We start from the raw sequence: 18094 nt of genomic DNA on the forward strand, positions 1-18094 counted from the left end.
ACAGCAAATCTCAGCTGTCTCTATACTCTTTATTGTTGTCCATTGAGTTGGAACGATTGACATGGTACAGTGTTGTAAAAGAAACAGGCCTTTGTGAAGAAACACAATTTAGTGTATGACGAATACTAATTGTGAGATTAAATGGCGTGGGAGAATATATTTCTCTTTTATTTGGTTAACAAAACAGGCATGATGTTAAAGTTGGAACTAGGAAATGATATCAAAGGTTTTAAAGTTAGAGGCAGATTATACACACCTTGTTAAACTCACACTGTATTTTCAAACATGAAGAGAAATTGGATTTACTTTAAGGTGTCCTCATTCCAATGACTCCACTGAGGTAGCCATTTCAATAAGCACATATCACCTGCTCTTTTTTAATCAGATTCTTAATCCCACCTAAAGTCTTGCCCCACGATCTCATAGAATTTGATATTAAAAGGCCTATAAAAGTCCCGGAGCTGCTCAATGACCTCCCGGTCTATCTGGACATGAGTTCTACCCTTTGACTTGCCCAGGCAGCGGGGCTGGCTGCTGCTCTCCGGCTTCTTCAGGCAAGGGAAGCCTTTGGTTCGGTTAAAGTAGAAGTGCTTGTCTGTGATGATGCGTTTGAGACCCAAGAAGTCCTGGACGCGGCCCAGCTCCCCCGCCGGGTCCGTGATCAGCCGCTCGCCGCTCACGAAGTGGATCTGGGAGAGGCGAAAGTACTGCAGCCAGTTCTCTAGGTGGAGGATGTACATCCCTATGCGGATAGCGTTCCATGAGGTGTCTACCAGACCCTGGCTCCGGTTCTGGAAGGCCAGCTCCTCGAAGGTTGGGATGTCCGGCTTCTTGGACAGAGTCTGTGTGTAGTCTGAGATGGCCCTGGTGACTGGGTTACGCACCACCACAATCAGCTTGGTATTGGGGGACATACTGGCGATGCGTCTGGGAGCCTCTCGTGTCACAAAGTAGCTGGGGGTTTTCTCCAAGGTGATTTGGCTGTCTAGAGTCCGTGGCATTAGTCCTCTAAATAGGGAAAGACAGAAAGAGAAAACCGTTGATTTAAAATGTGTTTTTATGCCTGGAATCCATTGTATTAGTACTCTAGAAGGGGATAGAATAGTAAAGCAATTTAATTGTCTTGCAGAAATTGTTATCCACTTCGATAGCTGAAAAGGTTTCATGAAAACAACTCATGTTCCCTATCTCCAGGGTGACAGTGATGCTGAGGGCTGGAGGGAAATCATCCAATCACATTTTAGACTGGTGTTCATAAATCACAATCACCTGCATTAAGGACATCCAACAGAAAAAGATACTTGGGAAAATCTGGGACACACTAAATAGGTCCTCGTTTTCATAAAGTTTCTGGGGAAATGCACCTTAAAATGTTTGAAAAGTTTTTCTCATATCTATGGAAACTATGCATAGCAAAGTAAACTAGCGTTCTGATATTTTACGAGAAAATGTAGAGACTGGCATTGCTCTGGAAATTTCCTTTCATGATTCGAGCAATGGGAGTTAAGAAATGCATCATTCCTGTTTAAAACCTGGGTTATGCAAAAGTTGTATTTAAACAAGGAGTCACTAGAGCGCATTGAGCCAAGTAAAGCCCCACCCTCCCCTAACCCGAATGACACTGGGCCAAATGTGCACCATCCTATGGGACTCCCGGCCACGGCCGGTTGTGGCACAGCCCGGGAATGAACCCGGGTCTGTTGTAACACGTCTAGCACTGCAATGCAGTGCCTTAGACCGCTGTACCACCCGGGAGGCCTGAATAGTTCTAAGATACAATTACAACCTACATTTGAATACAACATTATTGTCCATTGGTTAGAACAGAAATGTGTCTTCTGCCTTTCCCAACATGCTTCTGGTCCACCTCTCTAACCTCTAGGCTACTGGACTTTCCCATTGTGTATCCATAATACAAGCTCTAGATCCAGTAAAATGCTTCTTCCCTCCAGGTCAGGACCTTGTTTCCAGAAATCTTTGAACATTAACATGGATAGATCCCACCTGACGTGCATCGAGCAGTTTCTCCCAAAACCATTCTTGCACTAAAACTGATACAGGAAATAAAATAGTAACTTTATGTCTGTGACTGACGATTCTGTGCTTCCGACTTTGTGGCAACAGTTTGGGGAAGGCCCTTTCCTGTTTCTGCATGACAATACAGAAATGGTTTGTCGAGATCTTTGTGGAAGAACTTGACTGTCCTGCTCAGATCCCTGACCTCAACCCCATCGAACACCTTTGGGATGAATTGGTATACCGACTGCGAGCCAGGCCTAAACGCCCCAACATCACTGCCCGACCTCACCAATGCTCATGTGGCTGAATAGGAGTCACCGCAGCAATGTCCAACATCTATTGGAAAGCCTTCCCAAAAGAGTGGAGGCTGTTATAGCAGCAAAGGGGGAGACCAACTCCATATTAATGCCTATGATTTTGGAATGAGACGTTTGACATGAAGGTGTCCACATACTTTTGGTCATGTAGTGTACCTTAACAGTCTGAGAAATATTGATCAGTTTAGCTTGATTTATGAATCCTGTGCTGTTCTGCTGGGTGTCTCAGTTAGCCTTACCAGTTTAGGGCCACAGGCAATCATTAATCTTCCATGGGATGGAAGGAACAGAACAGCAGTAGCACCATCCCCAGAAAACAGCTTTACACGCTAAAAACATGCTACTACTGTATATCTCAGGTGCTATGTGATGGAACTTAGTTACATCATCAACCTTAACCTATAGTATAGCATATTCTTCCTCTTTTTTTTCACACTTCCATCATCATAAATGTATTATTGCGTTGATGGAATTTTAGGAACCTATATAATCTCATGGATGAAAGCTACAGACATTCCAACACTGTTGGTTATTGTCATTTCAAACGCTACCCTTTTCGGTTTCACAATTCTCACCAACACTGTTAAAAGAAATAGCTGCAATTAGGCATATTACATAAACCTTTACAAAAATCAACCCAACCAACACCCAGGATGGTGTTACTGACAGTCTAACACTTCCACTGGTGCCTGGTGCAGGAGCTGAACGCAGTGTGAACAAGATCTGAAATTGTCACTTTTCTGCTGATGAGAAGGAGTGTTGGTACTGTACTATGCTTCGTAGCATTTCTCAACTGCCACAAAGAGGTGCATTTCTGGTCGATTAGGAATGAAAGACAATCCATCACCTCCTATAACTTTATTTAATCCACCAGGGTTTCAGATGAGACCAGGACACAAAAAAGGTTTTGTGCAGCTTTCCATAGAAAACCCATAATGGAACATATAATTCATGGGATGCTCTTACTTCACACAACCAATTACATTCTCCATTTTCCAAGTACAGTACAAGAATGATCCACTGCCTAAAGAGGAACATGTGCATTTTGGGGAGCACAAGAAACAACATGACATGCTCACATTATCTACTGGGTTTGCTGAGTCCCGGGTTTGGTTGAACAGAAACCTAGCTTGAATTGAACTTTATTTGTTCACCATTGGAGTGATGAGATACACATGTACATTTGCTCTTTAGATTATTCCCCCCTTCTCTTTATCATTAAACGTTAACAGCTTGTCAGGGACAGCTTTACCACTGTTTTATTAACCGGATTTTAATTACATTGGTGGAATTAGCATTAACATAATCTGCACTTCCATCGTGTAGGCCTACACGTTGTGCATACATTCTCAATTCAGCAGGGATTTAATCCATGTCATGTATTTGAGAAATGAATTTACCCTCTCAGATCTAATAAATTATATTGATAAAATAAATGATCCACCTGCTGCTCTCTGTATTTTTTTTTTTTATTGAACTAACATTTGTTTTACAGATATTGATTATTATAAATGAAAGCCCATCCACATGATTTCAAAACATTCAACTGACCAGAATATAAACCTGCTTCTCATCAAGAAATATTTCATTAATATTTAACTAAAGTGCCATCTTCCATTTTCCTCTGATGTAAATACCCAAACCGGGGAGAAGAACAGTTATTCATATGAGCATACTGACTGCATTACTGAAAACACAACCACCACAGTGGGAAATTAGGAATGGCACCATGCAAAAGTCTGATATTACACCTCAAACTTCCGCTAACATTAATTGCCAGTTGCTATTTGCGTTGCCCTCCCTGTATTTAGACGCCTGCCTTTTTCAATGGAGGTGCTTGTAGCATAAGAGAGGACAGGAGGCTCTCGCTGTAAACTGTAATATGCCAAGGTTACTGTGACATGTGGTAAGCCATTTAGCAGCAGTGGATTCTGTCCTGACACCCTATGGTGCTTGAAGAGAACAGCACCTTCAGTAGCGTAGCTTTCTGAAAGCCTTCATTGTCGCTCGATAGGCCGACTCTCAAAGGATAGGGTCACCATGATCACTCCAGCTCTCAATACCGGCGAGCTGCGTGGAGCTCTGGGACTAAGCTACAGATTATATATTGTAAATCATATCAGATAACGCTGTAGAATTAACCATTAGGAAAATATTAATAATGATGTAGAATATAGTTGGAAGGTATACACACAATGTGGAAATGTACTGCCATTGCACACATTTTGACACATACAGTACATCCACACACACACACACACACACACACACACACACACACACACACACACACACACACACACACACATATCTATAAAGCTGGCAGTAACTGGCATTTTGTGTCATGAATCAAAGTTGTAGAGAGATGGATGGGCTCCCTGCTCTGATCATCATCCGGATCCTGTGAGCTGGAACTAAATTGACTGGAGTAATTTACAGCCGTCTCCTGTTCAGGTTATTGGTGAAACTCTGAGAGGAGTCAGGATGTGTTACAGGCTGTGACATTTTAATCACTCTGTTAAAATGAACCGAGGTGTGAAGGATCTATACCAACATTGTAAATGTGCCCAGTGCTCACAAGATTGCAAAGAGATAGCAATTCCCCCCTCACCGGTAAAAACACACGTGTGTATTTAATATCCCCCCTGACAGATGTGTTGAGACCAACACCTAAAAATCATGTCTGGCATACTGTAACATTAAAAGTGCCAAAGGATGTGCCAAGTAACCTGTCTGCTAACATGACTCCGCTGAGCAAGTCAACATTGTACAGACACACAGGCACCAGCTATATCAGGCATGTAACACCGTAGCAGCAGGTAAAGGTCAGCTTTGGATCACCTCCTTCAGCACAATCAATTAACCCAGACCTCGCCAGTGGAACTTCATTGATGTTTCAGATCAAGAGGGAATTGAGTGCATTATAAGAGTCCTCAGTAAATATTTGCTGGTGAACCACAGTAGTGCGTATACATAACTTTGGTATGGTCATTAGCAGGTCTTCTAATGTGGACAAAATGGAATGTGTGTGGCGGCAGATGCACAGAACACTTGTAGCATCTCTAAGGTTGAGTTCAAATGTAGCATAGCATCTTTCAATAGATGTACAGAACACGTGTAGCATCTCTAAGGTTGAGTTCAAATGTAGCATAGCATCTTTCAATAGATGTACAGAACACGTGTAGCATCTCTAAGGTTGAGTTCAAATGTAGCATAGCATCTTTCAATAGATGTACAGAACACGTGTAGCATCTCTAAGGTTGAGTTCAAATGTAGCATAGCATCTTTCAATAGATGTACAGAACACGTGTAGCATCTCTAAGGTTGAGTTCAAATGTAGCATAGCATCTTTCAATAGATGTACAGAACACGTGTAGCATCTCTAAGGTTGAGTTCAAATGTAGCATAGCATCTTTCAATAGATGTACAGAACACGTGTAGCATCTCTAAGGTTGAGTTCAAATGTAGCATAGCATCTTTCAATAGATGTACAGAACACGTGTAGCATCTCTAAGGTTGAGCTAAAATGTAGCATAGCATCTTTCAATAGATGTACAGAGTCAGGTATTGATGTGGCTAAATCAATAACCCAATCATGGAGTATTCTGTTTAATCTCAAACCTTTGTGGCACAGGAGGTTGGTGGCACCTTAATTGGGGAGGACGGGCTCGTGGTAATGGCTGGAGCGGAGTCAGCGGAATGGTATCAAATACATCAAACATGGTTTGATGCCATTCCATTTGCTCTGTTCCAGACATTATTGTGAGCCATCCTCCCCTCAGCAGCCTCCACTGCTTTGTGGATTTTGTTTGCCTACTTCAGTGTTGTATTCACTTCCTCCACGTTCAAGCTATCACCCACTGTCAGTAGAAAGGCTGTGGCGGTGACAGACTGTTTGCAACAGAATTAATCCAGGCCTCGTGGTACTAATTACCCAGCTTTATGATGAGTCAGAGGATTGGACAGTAATGCGAGGGCCAGGCCTGATCTGATTGGGATTTAAATTGGAAACCATCAATCATGACAAGCAGGCAGTGTCCCTGCAACAGACAGACAGCCGGAGAGATTTAGAGAGTGGCCCCTATCTCTGGCAGAGCAGAACGTGTCTGTCATCACACAGACTAATAATGAACCCTGCCTACTATACAACACACAGCTTGTGAGTTACTGTCTACTAACCAGGGACAGGGAGCATGGTGACTTCAACATATCCATTATATGTGGTGTTGGGATGGCCTCGGCTCGAGCGGGGGTTATTTGGAAAAGCCCCTGATTAAATTATGACAAAGGTCTCATGGCTCATCATGGTCACTTCCAAATGGTCTGTAGAACGTAAGATGAAGTGAGATCAGTGCAGGGAAAAGCCTGGGATTTAGAGCATGTCTATACTGCTTTCTTGGTGGATGCTAAGAGCATGTTGTTGAATTGTAGTGTTATACAGTATTGTATGAGGATTTCAAAGCTTTCTCACATACCTCTATTACCGGGGCCTGAATTATATTCACATTCACATAGACAGTCACATATCCACATATCCATTGCTTTCATTCTGAAGCCTTTCATCTTCTAATTTGTATTGCATCTCACAACAATACAGTGAATAGTCTATCTAATGTTATAGGATTCAGGGACAGGTAATACCAGTATGTGAGAAAGCTTTTAAATCATTATATTGCTACAAACCACGGTATGTGCCTATGTTTATGGTATGGCTACGTCACATCTTCAATGACACAAGGAGGGTTCATTTGTACAGACCATGTTATGTTACAGTTGAGAACAACCCAGATTGCAATTACACAGCTTCATGTGTTCTAACACACAAAGCTGTAATAAAACCAGAGTCTCTATACAATCCCATCACCGCAGTCTACTCCCCTCGCCTGGTACGAAGGAAAAACCTTCATTCTATCTCCACTGGAAAAGATTATCTTATTAATATTTCACTCACTGCCATTTCTGCTGGGATGACGTCCAAGCATTAATCACCAGTCAGCAGCGACAGAAGCTGGTCTCAATGGAAGTCAATTAAGAGTTACCTAGCAATGTCCCAGACAGCAATACTGAAACCAGGCCAGCTGGTTGGTTAACTAGACCAAGAAATCAGTTATAGTCAACTGCCAAGACAACCAGCAGCAGGTCTTATTCAACAAAGCTCTGATCTGTTGTATACACACCTTGACAATCTTTTCCAGAGTAAACTATGTTTTTACATCAGGACTGTCCTGTTTGTCTGTATGGGAAAGAAATATTTCAGAATCAGAATCAGTCTGACCTCAATGATGTCTGATTGAGTCGTGTTGGCTGTGCACTACGTTTCACAGAAATGACAACACATTGCAATATTCTAATCCACTGAGGATGTTGAGAGACAATTGCTCTCCTGAAGCGATAAAGTGTTGAATTAATGCAAACCAAATGCTGTTACTGTGTCTGACTTTGATGTGGGAAAGTGTCCAACTATCCCAAAATGAAGACACTCTCAGGAAGACCCCGAAATCCATGCCTGGCAAGCTGCACATCCTCAGATGAGCGTTTCAGTTAATTGGGTAAATGTTTCAGATTAATTAACTGCGGCTCCGCTGCCAATTTCAATGAAACACAGTGTAAACAAAACTATTTCAGTGCATGTCAGCCTAACCTCACATCCTGTTCAGTTTAAACTTGTTTCCTCCTGTCACATTTCCCCCTGTCTGTCTTTGCAAAAGGCTTTCTGCTGAACTGCAGGGAGTAATGGAAAACATTACCAACGCATAATGAGACAATGCAAATATTCATTCAGTCTGTAGTTCAAATACAAATGGTTCTAAAGACACCTGGCATATGCTAGAGAAAGGAAATATTGGAATATTGCTTGCAAGGAATCCATTCAAAATCAAATCAAATTGTATTTGTCACATGCGCCGAATACAACAGGTATAGACCTTATTGTGAAATGCTTACTTACAAGCCCTTAACCAACAATGCTTTAAGAAGTCAATAACATTTTTTTTAAGTGTTAAGTAAAAAATAGATAAGTTAAAAAATTAAAGTTTTAAATAAAAGTAACAAATAATTAAACAGCAGCAGTAAAATAACAAGCGAGACAATATATGGCTACAGGTACAGAGTCAATGTGCGGGGGCACCAGTTAGTCGAGGTAATTGAGGTAATATGTACATGTAGGTAGAATTAAAGTGACTATGCATAGATTATGAACAGAGAGTAGCAGCAGCGTAAAAGAGGGGTCTGGGTAGCCCTTTGATTAGCTGTTCAGGAGTCTTATGGCTTGGAGGTAGAAGCCATTAAGAAGCCTTTTGGACCTAGACTTGGCGCTCCGGTACCGCTTGTCGTGAGGTAGCAGAGAGAACAGTCTATGACTAGGGTGGCTGGAGTCTTTGACAATTTTTAGGGCCTTCCTCTGACACCGCCTGATATAGAGGTTCTGGGTGGCAGGAAGCTTGGCCCCAGTGATGTACTGGACCGTACACACTACCCTCTGTAGTGCCTTGCGGTCGGAGGCCATGTCACGGTAGTCGAAGGGATTAGACCAAGGCGCAGCGGGTTGCGTGCTCATCATTATTTTATTTATATGTGAACACAAAAAAAAACAAGAAACAAAGAAACGACAGTACGACAGTTTCGCAGGCTATCCAAAACAGCAATGCAAAAAACAACTACCCACAAAGGGACAGGTGGAAAACAAGCTCCCTAAGTATGACTCTCAATCAGAAACAACGATGTACAGCTGTTCCTGATTGAGAGCCACACCAGGCCAACAAAGAAATACACAACATAGAAACCCTAGAATACAAAACAAGAACATAAACCAAAAACCCCGGAACACATAAATCCAACACCCCTCTACATACACACACCATATAAAACAAATACCATATAAAACAAATACCCCCTGCCACGTCCTGACCAAACTACAATAACCAATAACCCCTTATACTGGTCAGGACGTGACAGGCCAAGCAGTTGCCATACCAGGCAGTGAGGCAACCAGTCAGGATGCTCTCGATGGTGCAGCTGTAGAACCTTTTGAGGATCTGAGGACCCATGCCAAATCTTTTCAGTCTCCTGAGGGGGAATAGACTTTGTCGTGCCCTCTTTACGACTGTCTTAGTGTGTTTGGACCATGATAGTTTGTTGATGATGTGGACACCAAGGAACTTGAAGCTCTCAACCTGTTCCACTACAGCCCCGTCGATGAGAATGGGGGCGTGCTCGGTCCTCCTTTTCCTGTAGTCCACAGTCATCTCCTTTGTCTTGATCACGTTGAGGGAGAGTTGTTGTCCTGGCACCACACGACCAGGTCTCTGACCTCCTCCCTATAGGCTGTCTCATCGTTGTCGGTGATCAGGCCTACCACTGTTGTGTCATCGGGAAAATTGATGATGGTGTTGGAGTCGTGCCTGGCCATGCAGTCATGAGTGAACAAGGAGAACAGTGTTCTTTGGCACAGGAACTATGGTGGTCTGCTTGAAACATGTTGGTATTACAGACTGTCAGTGAAGACACTTGTCAGTTGGTCAGCGCATGTTCGGAGTACACGTCCTGGTAATCCATCTGGCCCTGCGGTCTTGTGAATGTTGACCTGTTTAAAGGTCTTCCTCACATCGGCTACGGAGAGCGTTATCACACAGTCTTCCGAAACAGCTGGTGCTGTCATGCATGTTTCAGTGTTACTTGCCTCGAAGCAAGCATAGAAGTAATTTAGCTAATATGGTAGGTCTGTGTCACTGGGCAGCTCGTGGCTGTGCTTCCCTTTTTAGTCTGTAATAGTTTGCAAGCCCTGCCACATCCGAGGAGCAGTACGATTCAATCTTAGTCCTGTATTGACGCTTTGCCTGTTTGATGGTTTGTCAGAGGGCATAGCGGCAATTCTTATAAGCTTCCGGGTTAGAGTCCCGCTCCTTGAAAGCGGCATCAATGCACTTATTGATGACGCCAGTGACTGATGTGGTGTACTCCTCAATGCCATAGGAACATATTCCAGTATGTGCTTGCAAAACAGTCCTGTGGCTTAGAATCTGCTTCATCTGACCACTTTCTTATTGACCGAGTCACTAGTGCTTCCTGCTTTAGTTTTTGCTTGTAAGCAGGAATCAGGAGGATAGAATTATGGTCAGATTTGCCAAATGGAGGGTGAGGGAGAGCATTGTATGTGTCTCTGTGTGTGGAATAAAGGTGATCTAGAGTTGTTTTCCCACTGTTTGCACATTTAACATGCTGATAGAAATTAAACAAAACTGATTTGGGTTTCCCTGCATTAAAGTCTTCGGCCACTAGGAGCGCCGCCTCTGGATGAGCGTTGTCCTGTTTGCTTATGGCCGTATACAGCTCATTGAGTGCTGTCTTAGTGCCAGCATCAGTCTGCGGCGGTATATAGACAGCTACGAAAAATATAGATGTAAACTCTCTTGGTAAATAGTGTGGTCTACAGCTGATCATGAGATACTCTATCTCAGGCGAGCAAAACCTCGAGACCTCCTTGGAATTCGTGCACCAGCTGTTATTTACAAATATACATAGGCCAACGCCCCTTGTCTTACCAGAGGCCACTGTTCTATCCTGCCGAAAAAGCTTGAAACCCGCCAGCTGAACATTAATCATGTCGTCATTCAGCCACAACTCAGTGAAACATAAGATATTACAGTTTTAATGTCCAGCTGGTAGGATATACGTTCTCGTAGTTCATCTATTTTATTATCGATTGATTGTACATTGGCTAATAGGACCGATGGTAAAGGTAGATTATCCTCTCGGTGATGGATCCTTACACCCGGACCGTCATCCACGATATCTCTGTCTTTTCCTCCTGCGAATGACAGGGATGAGGGCCTTGTCGGGTGTCTGGAGTAAATCCTTCCCCTCCAACTCGTTGAAGAAGATGAATTCCTCCAGTACGGGGTGAGTAATGGCTGCCCTGATATCAAGAAGCTCTTTTCGGTCATAAGACACGGTGGCAGAAACATTATGTACAAAATTAGTTACAAATAACGCAAAAAAACATACACAATAGCACAATCGGTTATGGGATTGTAAAACGGCGGCCATCTCCTTCGAAATTGTTTGATGCGTGTATACTATGTATTGTACTAACTAGACTAGACTCCAGGAAAAACAGTTTGAACGGAGTTGTGCATATCCCCATTTAATCAAACTCAATTTACTACAGTCAAAACTACACATTTGTTTAATCACATTATACATTTATAGGCTTGGTGTCGGCCATGTTAGATTCTGTCTCTCAGAATAGTGTCATTGTGTGGCCTTGCCTCCAGGGTGGCCTACCATTCTCAACAGCTCTTAATGATATGTACAGCTGGGTTACTTACAGTTGGTAAAGGCTCTATCCCTGTCTCTGAGTAGGAAACTCACAACACCACTACCTCTGCCTCTTGCTGCTGGCAACTCCAGCTAATGACTTATTCAATACAAAATCCTAATACCAAAACCTCACTCTGCCATGGTGTCTTTGGGGGATATTCCCGAGAGAAGTTGTTTTTGTAATTAATGGTAACTGCTACATGTTTCTGAGCTATATCGGGATTAAGACTCCTCATTACTAGTGGAGAGAGATGCCTGGGCCAGTGGAATGTGCAGTTCCCTCCGTTAAATGAGCAGCAGACAACTTTCTGTCCTTGTCAACCTTTCTGACGCTAGAGTTCCGGGGCTCAGTATCCTCCCTGAGCCAATTAATGGTGGACCTGGAGAATACTCTTGGCTGAAGCAGATTCTACGAGGCCTCTTGCACAATTTGAACACTTCTCATTTGATGTGCGTCTGACTCCTGTAAAATCAGTAGAGCTGAGATGCCATTTTAAGTTCTGATGGTGATGGTGTGTAGGGATGCGGATTTGTTCGATTTTTTTGATCGCGTGCAAAAATGGAAAAACGCGTCCATGAAGTGTTGCGGAATTGGTTGCAGTATAATGTATGATTCAGCTGCCCCTTATATAGTCACAGGGATGGAGAGACACTCACATCCAATCTAAATTAGGCCAAATGGGTCTTATTCTATTCTGGAGATCAAGTAATGAGCATTGCACCATTTCACTGTCGTCACACAGGTCTGTCACTTACAATGGGGTGAAAATAGTTGGACTATGCAAGTAATGCGCAATTAAAAAGATTAAAAATAGAAGACAGTCTATCACAGTGACTCATTAGACGATGGCGACAATCGTATTATTTAAAGCTGAGACCAGGTCATATTAGTTCTCGTCCGCATAAAGTTTCAGCCACCATGACTGAGGTGAACTAATACAGCAAACACTCATTACATTTAAATGGATGGTGTCTCATGTCTTGGACTGAAATAAAATGAAAAATAAGACTCTCTGAAGCACATTATTAAAGGTGATTTGTATGGAACTTCTGACGTTAATCAGCCAATTTATCTTTCTCATTACTGGCGGCATTTAGGTGGCTCTTATTGCAAGATGTCAGTGGCTAAACTAAAATTGCTTTCAGAGGGGATTAGAGACACTGTTGCTAGGTCCTGGCCTCTGTGGCATTTTAATTAATCAGTCCCCAAATAGTACTGATGAATTTAGAGCCTGTGTGTGTGTGTGTGTGTGTGTGTGTGTGTGTGTGTGTGTGTGTGTGTGTGTGTGTGTGTGTGTGTGTGTGTGTGTGTGTGTGTGTGTGTGTGTGTGTGTGTGTGTGCGTGCGTGTGTACGTGTGTGCATGCATGGGAGTGGGTACGTAAGTGTGAGTGTGTAATTAATAATTAACGCGAAACTAATTATATGAATACAGTATCTGCTAATATTGGCACTATATTGGCACAAGCCTACTGCACACAAACTTCCCGCTGTTCTATTAGTCTAATATTAGAATTATTGCAATTATATTATAGGCCTATTCTTAACCTCCAGAGTGTGTGAAAAAGCACTGCTACGTCAAGTCCTCAGCCCTGAACTGAATGCCTCCAGGTCCCTTAAATGGATTTAAGCAGCTCCCCAATGGGTGAGTCTGACTCAACTGACTTAAACACAGCAGGTATAAATGGCTTCACACTGCGATGGGACAGTGAGCACACACCCCAACCAACTGGGCTTAGGGAGAGCTGCTGGGTGATTTCACTAGAGTGGCCTGTCTGATAGAATCTCCTACAGAACAGAACACTTTCTAATGGCACATTCTTTGTTTCAGTGGGTTTTCTCTCTCAGCTAACTGTAGATGCGGCCCATGAGAGTTCCCTGCTCGGTTTCACTCAACAGGTACCATGTTCTGTCAGAGAGGAGAATGTGACACCTGTGTAATGCCTGATTTTAGGCATGCGGGTACCATCTTCAGCAAAGGTCTTACGGTTGCCAAGGGATGAGAGCAGGTGGAGTCACACAACTGAGCCAAGCTGAGCTGAGATTTACTGGACCTGGCCATGCTGGAAAGGATCATGTGAAAGGAAAATATAAAAGCCAGCGCAGTACTGTTTGGGTAGGCACAATAATGAGAAAAGGCTATTACTCTTCTATGGACTTTGTTATCCAAGGTCTGACTCGTGGGTAAGAGACAGCGCCAGTGTCCTGTCTCATCGATGTACACTGGAGCGACATCCCGTCAGAGGGAAGGCAGGAGGAGTCCTACCTTATCCGAGGTCACTAATCAATCTTAGCCATGTTTCTGCTGGAGAGGGTTTCTTAAAAGTCTGCCGCTGAAAATATCTATTACCGTTGATCTGCATGTTTACTTACTGAAATTTGACACTGCAGCTATACTGTGGCATTTCAACCTGGGTATCAAGCCAAAGTAACTTCATCCTGGATTTGGGGCATGATTTACTTGTAATGCTTACGATTCCAATTGCTTTTGTTCTGAGTGTTTCTTTTACTCTGGTATTCCAAAATATTTGTATGCCTTGGGAAATCAAAGCTTTAGATCAATTATCTCACAAACTACACTATATGGTATGTGGCTCCCCCTTCAAATTAGCGGATTTGACTCTTTCAGTCACACCGTTGCTGACAGGTGTATAAAATTGAGCACACAGCCATGCAATCTCCATAGACAAACATTGGCAGCAGAATGGCCTTACTGAAGAGCTCATTGACTTTCAACAAGTCAGTTTGTCAAATTTCTGCCCTGCTACAGCTGCCCCGGTCAACTGCTGTTATTGTGAAGTGGCAACGTCTAGGAGCAACAACGGCTCAGCCGCAAAGTGGTAGGCCACACAAGCTCACAGAACGGGACCACCGAGTGCTGAAGCGCGTAACGAGTAGAAATCATCTGTGTTCGGTTGCAGCACTCACTACCGTGTTCCAAACTGCCTCTGGAAGCAATGTCAGCACAATAACTGTTTGTCAGGAGCTTCATGAAAGGGGTTTCCATGAACGAGCAGCCACACACAAGCCTAAGATCCCCATGCGCAATGCCAAGCATCGGCTGGAGTGGTGTAAAGCTCGCCACCGTGGCGCAGTGGAAACGGGTTCTCTGGAGTGATGAATCACGCTTCATCAACTGGCAGTCTGACGGAAGAATATGGGTTTTGCGGATGGCAGGAGAACGCTACCTGCCCCAATGCACAGTGCCAACTATAAAGTTTGGTGGAGGAGGAATAATAGTCTGGGGCTGTTTTTCATGGTTCGGCTAGGCCGCTTAGTTCCAGTGAAGGGAAAACTTAATGCTTCAGCATACAATGACATTCTAGACGATTCTGTGCTTCCAACTTTGTGGCAACAGTTTGAGGAAGAACTTTTCCTGTTTCAGCAGGGCAGTGCCCCCATGCACAAAGCGAGGTCCATACAGAAAATGTTTGTCGAGATCAGTGTGGAAGAACTTGACTGGCCTGCACAGAGCCCTGACCTCAACCCCATTAAACACTTCAGGGATGAATTGGAACGGCGACTGCGACCCAACCTCACTAATGCTCTTGTGGATGGAAGCAAGTCTTACCAGAAGAGTGGAGGTTGTTATAGCAGCAATGGGGGAACCAACATCCATATTAATACCCATAATTTTGGAATGAGATGTTTGACGAGCAGGTGTCCACATAATTTTTGGTCATGTAGTGTATCTACACTGAAAATACAAAACATGAATAACACCTTCACTTTCCATGAAATAGACTGACCAGGTGAATCCAGGTGAAAGCAATAATCCCTTATTGACGCCACTTGTTAAATCCACTTCAATTACTGTAGATGAAGGGGAGAGGAACAGTTAAAGAAGGACATTTAAGCCTTGCAACAATTGAGACATGGATTGTGTATGTATCATTCAGAGGGTGAATGGGCAAGACAAAATATTTAAGTGCCTTTGAATGGGGTATAGTAATAGGTGCCAGGTGCACCGGTTTGTGTCAAGAACAGCAATGCTGATGGGTTTTTCACGCTCAACGGTTTCCCGTGTGTATCAAAAATTGTCCACCACCCAAAGGACATCCAGCCAACTTGGTACAACTGTGGGAAGCATTGGAGTCAACATGGGCCAACATCTCCGTGGAACGCTTTCGACACCTTGTAAAGTCCTTGTAGAGTCCATGCCCCGATGACCTGAGGCTGCAACTCAATATCAGGAAGGTGTCCCTAATTGTCGTTATACTCATTGTATCTATGAGTGTTCACTACTGTACTGTGTTATGAAAAAGGATCTCTAAGTGATCATTATCAACAATCTCAACAAGAGTGGTAGGTAGAGAGGAGGGAATATACTGCACACTTATTCCATGTACCACAAGGTACCTGATTAGCCTAATGATCATGAAAAACGTTATGGACTTTCACGAACTTTCACGAACACAATCGTGGGACAGTCAAGTATACACCCTGGTACACACTTCTTTTTAAGCGGACTAATAATGTCAGCGATACGCATTAGAATAGAATGGATATAAATGCAATACACCCAACCATATCTATATTCTCTCATAGGCAGGCCTACATACATTAGGTTGTAAGAAGTCATAAGCCTACTTAGCCTAAGCCTACTGTTTTATTGAGACAAATTCCTTCGTAGGGGGCATGCACTTGTTCAAAAAATGTAATATTGAAAATGAAAATATATCATAAACAGACAAATGAGTTTATTATATATTGAAATCAACGTGACATTTCGTACCTGTACCAGTCCAATCCTCGGTCATAGTTTCTATCGAAAAAGTGGGGCTCTGTTCCAAGCGCGCGCACATCTGGATGAATTCGAATGAACTCCAGCACTGCCCTGGTGCCGCCCTTCTTCACCCCGATGATTAGTGCATTAGGTAACTTTTTGTTTCCATATTTCTGTGCAACAGTAATATTATATTCGGATGGGGCAATACTCCGTTTGTGAGTGATGGGCAAGGCAGAATTTCTACTTTGGTTGCGAGCATTACTTGATCCTTGGTGAGTGAATGCCACGTTTAAAGTCTCATCCAGAGCTGTCCTCCTGTCCGCGGTGCAATCTTTTTGCAGAAGTTTTTTGCTTCCTACGTTCTTGTGATGGAGGCACTTTTTTTCCTCAGAACTCTGGGTTGGCATGATTGTACCGCAACAAAACAGTATGCTGTAGCATAAATATGTGAAGGACAATGAAATGGTGAATATAAAAATAAATCGTTTGCTCAACCTATTTGAAGATGGCACGATTCGGTTTGAGATCAACCTATATGCCATATCTCCATGGGTCAAGGGACTGCATGTTTTTCTTCTGTGCTGCGCCTGGACTGCGGTGTCTCCCTGTGGAACAGGACTCTGCATCTGCCAACATCCCAACACGACAGAAAACCAGGTAAATGTTCCTCCAAGAAATTACTTATGCACAATTTGCATCGTTTCCAATTAAACAATTGTTGGATAACTTTGGAGTAAATTGATTTCAGCCATTTTCTTGGAAAAAGGAGAATGATTCCGCCTAAAGGAGTTCATATAGTTTGAGTGGTAGGATGATTGCATCAGGAATATTAACTAATTGCATAATATTTTGTCGAAACACTTAAACCCCCACGGAGTCGTTATCCTCAATCCCATCCTTCGTTTTCCTCAATCCGTTGGTCTGGGTAAAATATGCCGTCCGTTGGATAATGATGAGTGATTTTGGAAACCTGCCGAAATCCATAAATCTGCCTCTCTTCCAAAAGGCACTGTGTAATCTGCCATTGACTCTAATCCGTGCGAAGCCTCAGCCTCGCCTTCACTGGATCTGCGATGTTCAGCTCATGTTTGGCTGCTTTCTCAAAGTTCTCAAGAATGCGGTTGCGGCAGTCAGGGACAGATGATGAATATATAAAGATGCCGTCTGACGTCACTCTTCATATGATCATATTCTCCATGCATTTAACTTTTTAAAGGAATACTCCTGGTAGCCTATTTTATAGAGACATACAGCATATATAGTTGGCAGGTGAAGCATAGTCAATGTGGATACCTGTGTGTGAACATTTCCACATAACTCACATGAATGTGTGTTCTCTAGCCAATTGGATTTAATAGGACAACAAGCATTTTTATTTAGAAAATAACTTTGAATTGCACAATGGCAGGCCATTAATTGCTCCCTTTCAATCATGAAAGTACACAACAAAGATGATCTCTAATCTTGAATCTCCAAGCTGTTGCACAGATCTCTGCTTCACGGACATTCTAAACTGAGAGACATGACTGAATATTCCTAGTCTGAGTCATAAAGGGCTTAGATTTGAACAGGTGAAATCTCCATGATTCTGTGCTCTCTCTCACAGATGGGTGTTCTGGGGCCCTGCACTGTAGCCAAGGAGATAAACATGTTGCTTTGTGTCATACGTAAGCACACCCATTGAGCAGATGTTATCCAGTAAAGCCATACAG

General features: G+C 43.0%; 1 protein-coding gene across 1 annotated transcript; it reads right to left on the minus strand.

The window, feature by feature from the left end:
- Window positions 1-17487, minus strand: LOC106607396 (heparan sulfate glucosamine 3-O-sulfotransferase 2). The gene is made up of 2 exons (XM_014204319.3): window positions 16389-17487; window positions 1-1008 (listed from the first exon to the last, which is right to left on the minus strand). Exons 1-2 carry the CDS (start codon window positions 17006-17008, stop codon window positions 390-392), a joined length of 1239 nt encoding a protein of 412 aa, XP_014059794.3. The 5' UTR covers window positions 17009-17487; the 3' UTR covers window positions 1-389.
- Window positions 17488-18094: the final 607 nt, after the last annotated feature.

The sequence above is a fragment of the Salmo salar genome, chromosome 06 (genome assembly GCF_965601325.2).
Source record: "Salmo salar chromosome 06, fSalSal1, whole genome shotgun sequence".
NCBI lineage: Eukaryota > Metazoa > Chordata > Actinopteri > Salmoniformes > Salmonidae > Salmo > Salmo salar.